This window comes from Acanthaster planci, linkage group LG06 (genome assembly GCF_054643075.1).
Source record: "Acanthaster planci isolate LZ-2023a linkage group LG06, COTS_SCS, whole genome shotgun sequence".
Taxonomy (NCBI): Eukaryota; Metazoa; Echinodermata; class Asteroidea; order Valvatida; family Acanthasteridae; genus Acanthaster; species Acanthaster planci.
The window spans coordinates 2410491-2419759 of record NC_141782.1 but is presented as its reverse complement, the minus strand read 5'-3'; the positions used below and the strand labels follow the sequence as shown (position 1 = coordinate 2419759).

The 9269-nt window shown below is 40.0% G+C and overlaps 1 protein-coding gene across 5 annotated transcripts in view; it reads right to left on the bottom strand.

The window, feature by feature from the left end:
- Window positions 1-842: 842 nt before the first annotated feature.
- The window catches only part of septin7 (septin 7), a 48764-nt gene continuing 40337 nt past the window's right edge, over window positions 843-9269 (bottom strand). For all 5 annotated transcript variants that reach the window (XM_087137688.1, XM_087137691.1, XM_087137689.1 and 2 more), the window contains 3 exons: window positions 8443-8590; window positions 7465-7598; window positions 843-6457 (listed from right to left, as the gene is read on the bottom strand). In XM_087137688.1, coding sequence (XP_086993814.1) covers window positions 6412-6457; window positions 7465-7598; window positions 8443-8590 — 328 coding nt within the window. In that variant the 3' untranslated portion in view covers window positions 843-6411. The remainder of the gene's footprint in view (window positions 6458-7464; window positions 7599-8442; window positions 8591-9269) is intronic.

Here is a 9269-nt window from a genome sequence, read left to right as displayed (position 1 = left end):
TGGTTGGGCACCCGACTTATCACTATGAAATGCAAATAGCGACCTCTGTTGCAGACTTTTCCAATCATGCATGCCATCGTCTGCTTCTGTACTGTGGCTGCAAATCCATTAGATCAGGCTAACAGTTGAAAAAGTACCCGGAGAAAACCCTTCCAAAATGTTTCAAATATGAACGCTCCACGGAACTAGCTTTAGCCTAGTTTCAGATCACTCTCTAACAAGCATCACTGAGTCATATGTCAATGTCTCACCAATCTGAAGTAACATTCATAAATGCATTTTACTGATGTAATAAACTTTCAATTGAAAACTACGTTGGGGAAAGCTTTATTGAATGGGCTTTCTCCTCTCTATTGTTTCTTTGGGATTTTTGCCATCTGTAGTGTTTCCAGGCAATCTATATCTTATTAACACCTGAATGGAAATATGTTTTCTTACAAAGCCTTGGCGCTTGGGAGTGTGACTCTGTTTTTGTGTTGTTTTCCAAGTTTGCCCAAAATAAAAAAACATTAAATCAACGTCAAAATATATCCACTCAGTGTTTCAATATTCTTGAAGTGTATCTTGGTTGAAAGTGGTGTTGTAGTTCAGACCCTTTAGAAGTCCGTCACAAGACCAGACAAACCAATCAATAGACAAACACAAGACCCTTCAGTCTGAATTCAAATCACAAGCCATTCAAATGAACTGCAACAAAAGTATTCTTTCGTCATTGTTTACTGTGACTTGCTCCAGGGTCATGTGATGGTCTCTAGGACAGCAGTGGGAGAAAGACTGACAATCATTTGAAGAATTGAATGCAAACATAACATTCAATACTTAAAACACAGAGACTTGCAGCGTTTGGTTCTCTTTTCAGATTTATTACATTATTGTAAAAGCTTTCTCAGAGATTAACTTTCACATCTGAGACACTGTTTTTTTCCTATTGTTACAATTTTTTAAGCATAGTCGCTGAGGATATCTTTCAGTAACTAAACAGTTAGGTTTTTGTTAAATATAAGTAGAAATTCTTTACGACATATAGCAACCCTTGACAAATGCCATGACAAAGAAATAGTCTGGAATTTGAGGTTTGCAGAGAAATAAAAAGCTTCCTAATTAAAGAATATTGAAGAGGAATAACACACTCAATTTATTAACATGGAAGTGATCCATTATTTCATTTTTTTTACTTTCAAGTTACAAAAAAAAAGCACGCACTGTACACAATATATATGAAGCACAATGACCTATTCTACCCTAACGAGTATCCTTACATTGTCTATGACGAGACTAAAATAATGTACACTCACATTTACATCAGCATTCTGGCTATATAAAGCACACAGAGTTTTTTTCTTGTTTGGCTACCACAACGAAGACAGCTACGGTATTTCTCCAACCGTAAAAACAGATAGAGGCACTAAGTTTTTTTCACACCACTAAGCCAGAAATAACATTGAGATTTGTTTGAAATGAGAATTGTGTAAAACTGACCAACAGGTAGGCTATTCATTATTTCTACATTTAGTTGACGTGTTTTTGTTCATTTTAAGATTTGTATCCCCATTTCGTTTCAAAGGCCAAATTTAACGGTCAACACATCATTTATGTTTGCCGCAATTGAATTTATATCTGAACTTTCCTCAGCTTACCATACTAGAAAAAGATTTAACAGATGCAGATATACTTGAAAGTAACATGTTTCTCATATCTACAAACTGATGGTCCCCTCGAAAAAAACGTTTCTTTCAAAACCTTTTCCAGATGATACTTGGGACCAATATCAAACAGCTGCTAAGCACACAGACCATTTGCTTAGCAAAATTTGGTCACTAGCAAGAATTTCATGCGAAAGATGTGTGACTAGTCCCTGCCCGACTTTTGCCTTATGCAAAATTTTGCGACATTTGCTAGGAGAGCATCCATACAGAATTCAAGCTGACCCAAGATGAAAACCCCAGATGGACCAATCACAGCCCACAACACTGCCATTCTATTCCCTGATTGGCTAACAGCAGCCATGCCTTTCACGTCCTGTATTCACACAGTTACTGTGGCTTGGCAAATTTCAGTGGACAAATTCAACATGAGCCAAAATGAATGAGTTGTCTTCTCTTTGCTTAATCAGTTGAAGACGCTGTAGTAAAGAGAAATATTGCTCATTTCCTCGATCTCTGAAATAAACTGGCTTCATAGCCTTGTTTACGGTCCTGATGCAATGCAGGTTGATACACAGATTCTCAGCCCCTATTCGAGCCTTTTTGAACTAAAAAAATTGATGGTTAACACATGTTAAATAAAATACAGAAAATAAATTTACAAAAGGAATTATAAAAAAAAATATTTCATGTAAGTGTTGCATAACAGCGCGAGTGTAAGTCTTTTTTTTTAAATTTGTCCCTAGATTTACAGTGCCTGGAAACATCCTTATTGCCACAGTTGTTTACGCTTTTTGTGACAGGCCAAGTAGCTAATCAAGGCTTGATTTGGTCACAAAGCAGCACTTAAAGACCTGCACTTTCCACACACAAAATCTTCCACTTTAAACTCCTCACAAGGCTCAAGTGGTGGACACGTGGAAACAAAACATGTATAAATCTTACACAACAGCTGACATCATACTATAGCGGCTGGAAAAAAAAGAGAAAGAGTTCAAGCAAAGCCCTGGCGATGAAAAAAGGTCAAACTCTAAATACTATATATCTATTAGTCAGGCTCAACCCCTATGCTATGTCAATATTACAAAATATGAATAGAGTATGTTATTCAACATATTTTTACATCAGGGAAATATAATAATAAGACACATGATCTGAGGAAAACTGAAGTAATTTATTAAAAATTTGTATGAATAAGTTTGGAAATTAACGATTACAAAAAAAAAAATTAACATGATGTTTGTACAAAAACATAAACTAACGGGACCCTGTATAAATACACTGCTAGTGACGAAAGCTTGGAGCCATTGGTCACAAGACAAGCTGGGTCACCTTACTGTTGAAATAAATCATACACAAATCAATATTAAGCACTATCCAAATATACTTTCACTGTGGCCAGTCCACATCTACACATGTGCGACCAGCAAAGTCGATTCCCTAAGATTAACGGTGACAGTGCTCAAAGGGATCCGCCGTAATTTCCGCTTCGAACACGCATGTGCATGAAGCGTGACCTTGCAACTGAAACTGAATGTGGGCACTGCCTTTATAACTACAGGCTTTGTAAAACGTCAGAAGCAATATGCACATGGTTTTGGACAACTTTATTATTTTGCTAAGCATTACTTTTGGCTGGAAGTTATATAAATGAATTATCTGCCTCCAGCAACAAGGGTACAATTCAAAGACAAACAATGATCGCAAATTAAATGCATAACAAACGATTGCAAAAAGAAATGCAGCAACTAGAATGTCTTGTACATGTATGCGTACAAAGGACCATCAGGAGAAAGGAAATACCAAACTAAAGTTACAAACTTCATATGTCAGAGAAGTTGGATCAATTTTTAATCAATCTATGTATGACAGCACCGCAGTAATATCATGAGGTAAATAAAAAAAATTATTTTTCTTTTAAAACCAATGAAATGTTACTTATATGCCTATCGTATGTGATTTTAAACTATGCAAAAATCAATAATTTCAAAAAGATTATTGATTCAGGTTGACCATCCAAGCCTTTTGCAGAGGTTTACTCATTTGTTGTTAAACACACTTTTCCATAAGGCCAGCATTTTCTCATTTATTGGATTACAAACACAGCACAAAGGTCTGCAAAGTCCAAGAACATAAAATAATATAAAAAATTAAACTCTCAAGTTCATTTTTCCCCACGATAAACTTCACTAGGGTAGGAGGAGAAAAAGAAAATGTGAATTTACTCCACTTTTCTTTTTACAAAACACACACAAAAAAACACACCGTTGGGAATAAACTAATGTCCATTTGTCACATTTTCTAAAGTTGCCTTTTTCAGAGTCGGCAGGTCTGTAATCCACTTTACAAAAAAAAGCTGGCCTGAAGTCCACAATGCCTCTAGTACAATAGTAAGTGCCAACTACAAGCTCTACTGCAATGAGAAGTTGCTGAATTCTACGCCAAAGTCCCCCTGTATTGACAGATTTGCAAAAATAAATCTTTAGTTCACCTGTTCAAATGCTATCCATTTGGCCAAGCTCACCGAAGCATGACAACGTCTCACATTAGCACCACACACACGGACTTCTTTGGTGTTTGTAAATTTCTTCCCCGACTGAGGGGACTCAATGTTCCTCCCTCTAGAAATGCCTACAATGGCGTGCAAACGGCAGTCATCAGAGCTGTAACTTGTGTTTGTAGGGGCGGTTTTTAGTTTTGAATTTTTTTTTTTAAACTGACATGCCACTTTGGTGCAAACATCATCACCTGAGGTGTCTGCACTACAAAACTGTCAAACAAAGTACGACAAATGTATCTGCACTGCTAGCTGAATGGTATCTAACACTGATTGTTGCTAAGGCAACAATGACCATTTGGATGCTTACTTCCCCTTGTTTTTCTACAGAAAACCTATTCCTTCCTGCCCACGGCTGCCTAGGGACTTTAATGTACACTGTATTGTTGTACCGCAACTAAAATTTGCCCATGTCAAAACTGATGAACTAAATGAATCAGTGACAGGAACGTGAATATTCACATATGCAAAGAAGCCTGCGACTATTACTCATCTTCTTTGTAAGCACCATAGGTTTTGAAATACCTCACAACTGTCAGGCAATATAACAGAACTTTCATTCTCCTAGTTTTGGTTTCCCATGTGATGAGCATACCACTCTGTCAAAATTATCTGCACTTTTAATTATCCATGGCATGTCATTGGTGACGTAAGCAGCCATGTAAAAAAAAACCTGCTCACAATTAAAACAACTGTTCCACAAATGATTGACAAATCAATGAATTTGAATTTGAGGCCACCTCGTCTCAAGATGTAACAAATTTTCAGACATGGCTAGAGACCTATGAACCAGTCAGTTGAATCTTAATCTAAGCTAGCGCATATTTAAAAGCAAGACCATTGACCAGTTTCAGACCGCCTTTTTTCCTCATTCTTTTCCAACAGCTTACCTTATAAACACCACGACCAATACCTCTAGTTTATAGATAACATATTCACTTTGACTATACATGTATACACTTGATTTCTTAGAGGGAATACAAGTACACAAGACCCATGATGTCAACAGGCTTGATCAATACACAGAGAGAAAAAGTATTTAGCCTCTCTGCTCTGCTTCTTTCACTTGCTGTTTTTCAGCAGCTGTCACTTCACAGGAGGGTACGTACTTCGCCGCAGACGAGGTACTTCTCCGAGGGGCTGATCTGCCATCAAAGGTACACAACCAAGTCAAGCACTGGTGTGGAGGTCAGGAAACCAATCATGCCCAAAAGTGAAAGGTCTTGCTGCAAGACCAGAGTAACCACAGCAACGGAGTGACATCAGATGTGGGGCTTCTATAGTGTTGGGGCTTCCATTACATCACACTATAACCCTCTGAATTCCCTCCAAAATGGGAAAAAAGAGGGACGGGTTTAGCAAGTTTTTTGTCTTTCCATCTGCTGCAGCTGCGCAGAAAATTCCAACTATCTATCACTGTTCCAGATTAAGCATATGCACCTACATGTAGACTGGTCACCATTAAATTAAGCTTGAGTTAACGTGTTGTCACCCTAAAAGAAATGTGACAAATAATGGGTGCACATCAAATGAGACTCTAAAACTGAAAACGACACGTTGGAAGATTAATTTCAGTCATCCTACATCTAGAAAAAGGATAACAAAAGTGAGGGCGATTGAGGAAGAGAATATCTGTGACCCATGACCCACTTCTCCGTTTCGATTCATTTCTAATTCCCAAGGGATGCAGAGATGATCATCATGGCGTGGAGGCTCTGCATTGCAGGCACCCAACTATTACGATCAAGACTCTCCACTCTGGGTTTGGGATGCGTGGACGAGAGACACCAGGATGGCTGCCAGCGACCACCTTTGTCTCGTTCCCAAAGGCCACTGCACTGATCACAGTGACTCAGGTCACAGCGTCACAGGCACCTGACTAACTCATGACATGAACCAGGTTCCAGGACATCATAGAGGTGTGCATATACAATCCGAGCTACAGTGGTTGCTGCTTGCGTTGGTGGAAAGGGGTGCTAGACGTCAACTCTCAAACAACAAAACTCTTGATTGCCGAGCGCAAATCACTGCATTACGCAACCAAGGATGAATTTGGTCCGGGAGGACCGACCTGGTCCACATGTCAAGGGCTGTAGGGGTGAAGAACACTCTGTGTCAGCTGGATAGGTGGTAATGGGAGGGTGTGATAGGGTAGCACTAGACGGCAGTCCATTCACTGTGCATAAGATAAAACGAGGGGTGACGCCGGCCTCAAAATATGGTCTTCTTGTTCTTGCTCTTTTTGGGATCTAATGTCCTGTGAAACGAAAAGAAACAAAAGAATGGCGGCTTAGTAGTTATGGAGATGACACAAAACGGTGAAGGTATATTTGAAGCCTGATCACATATTACTGTTAAATCGTGGTCGGTGAATGGTTCAGGAGTGTTCGAAGTATGGGGGCGAATGACTGAAAAAGGGGATGGACGAGGCCGGAAATGGTTGAACGACAGCAATTGAGCCTGCAAAGAATGATCAGAGAAGTAGAGACGGAAGATGCAAAGAGAACAGAGGGAATGGTCTGAGAAACAGTCTAGGCACAGGAGCAGTGTACACAACAAGTCCCTACAAAAATGGATATCGTACAGAAGATAGTAGATAATAACAGTCCAGGGGTGTGAGTGGCCATCACTGGTGGCGAAGTGGGAGAGGGGGCACAAGGTCCAGTGCCCCCCCCCACTTATACAAATGGGGACATGCTCCCCCCCCCACACACATACACACATTTTGCATGTCCTACAATGGGGTGGGGCTTAATGGATCAGCCTATTAATGCCTCCCCCTTTGAAAATCGTTTCGGCGCCATTGGTGGACACATAGAAAAAAAAGGTAAAAGCAGCCAGCAAAGAGGAGAGACAGAGAGAGCTATCTTATGGGAGCTGACAGGAAAGAGGAAAGTTTGAGAAGCAAGCTCTGATTCAAAAGTGATTGTTGATCGTTGAATGCCTGGAGAGTAAGCAGATGGCACGGGGGAACAAAATGATGACCACTGGGCCCAACTTCACAGCGCTGCTTACCGCAAGCCAAAAATCGGCGCTTACCATAGCAAAAAATTCTGCGCTTACACCGAACATATTTCACAGGTTAGCAAGGAATTTTAGCTTGTGCGCATGCATATATCCCATAACTAAGGATTCTGTGCTTTAAGGGTTAGCGCAGAATTTTCTGCTTGAACGGTTGGCGCAGAATGGAGATCATAAGCGTGGAATTCTGCGATAAGCAGCACCATGAAATTGGGCCCTGATGTTACTGAAGTTTGGACCTACTTGGAAGATTCAAGTCGGAGGCGTTGGTTGTCTTCAAAGATCTGTTTATCCTTCTCAAACTGCCGTCTCTTCTCCTCCAGATCTCGACGCTGTTGATCGAGGCTCTTTTTCATCTGTTCCAATCGGTGATGAAGCTGTAAAGCAATAACCCGCATATCCCAGTCACATATACAAACGAGGTATATCTCTAGATATTTGAAAAGCCACAGGCCGAATAACAATGTCACATCCTAAAACGCGCAATGCAGCAAGTAGCTTGTCCATAGCTATGGTTAATGGCGGAATACCACTGGACAAACTTGCTTCTCTTCGGCTACGGCTTTGATTATTCCTTTCAGTTGGCACGGCAACAGGCAATTGGTGAAATTTCAAACTACCTTAGCCAACTGATTATGTACAGCTGGGTCACTCTATAAATTTGGGGTTCAATTTTTTTCCCGTCCCCATTACGTCTGCATATGACTTTTTAATGTTTAGAAATCATTGTTTGATTCCAAGATTGAATAAGTACTGCAAATTAACTGCCAAACAAATAACAATAGGTTGAAAGCAATTTCAGTGATCTATTCCTTGTCAAACACGTCAGATGGTATACATGTCCGAGGTAACATGGGCGGAAAAGTATCATACTTTGGACCCCAAATTTTTAGAATGACCCAGCTTTATAAAGTGTCAGCTCTGCCCAAATATCTCACAGATAAACATGCTGAGGATGGTTGGAAAATCACAATCCTGAAGACTTCTAAATCAAGGTAAACTTCAGTTTATACACCATTATGCAAGTGCCCATCGATAGGCAATGCATTCTGCAGAGCTGAGAGCAGTTTTAAACTAAATGAAAAGTAGAACTGGAATGACATACAGCCACCCAGAAAATTCCAGAAACTCTTGAGGACATTGCATGTCCTCACATACAAATACAGTAAAAGCTCAGGTTTCTTGCATAAACACAATGCCACACTCTGTCTGGTACCCCACCTCTTTCTCCGAGTCCTCTAGCTTCTTCTTCTTCTCCTTGACCTTCATCTCGAAGACCTGCTCCATTTCGTTCTCCATCTTCTTCATCTTCATCTCGTGCTCGTGCTTCTCATCCTCAAACTGAGCCAGTGGGTTCTTGGATGCAACCCTGCAGAGGAAATGGATGGAGGATAAAGGCACACAACAACACCAAGTAATCAGCAAGCTTTCACAGCCTTCAATTACACATTTCTCATTATTACTATTCTTAATTTTGGAGGACTTGACATTGTCCTTGGGGATTCCTATGAGCACCTTCAACCGGAGGATTGCCAGTATGTTGCTTGTTGGGTTACAAAGGTCGTAAACCTGCACAATAAAATTCAGTACTTGTGAAAAAAGAAAGTGCCTTAAAATATTCATAGCGATCACTTCAAATATTCAACAGAATTTTCTAATGCAAGAAAGAACTATCTGTCTTAAAAACAAAAGAGAAAAAGGGCGCCGAAACTTTACTGCTTCTTAGTGAACGTGTCACTATTTAAATGACTTTCTTGTGCCAATTCAAACAAAAACATGGCTACTTTGTTAGTCACACTCAACACATAAACATGTGTGCTTTTGCTTTTTAAAGCGTAGGTCAAGATTCAAGCTGTTTGTTTTGAGTGCTGATTAACACTGTATGCTCACAAAAAGAAAGTTTCCATAATGCACCGAAAAATGGAAAGGTCAATAGGCATAAACGGACCACGGCCATGGGTTGTGAATGCGAGTGCACTGGTAGACAAAGTCAAAAGTCAATGTCAAAGGTTGCATCAACACATCAACAGACAGTAGTGCCTCTACAC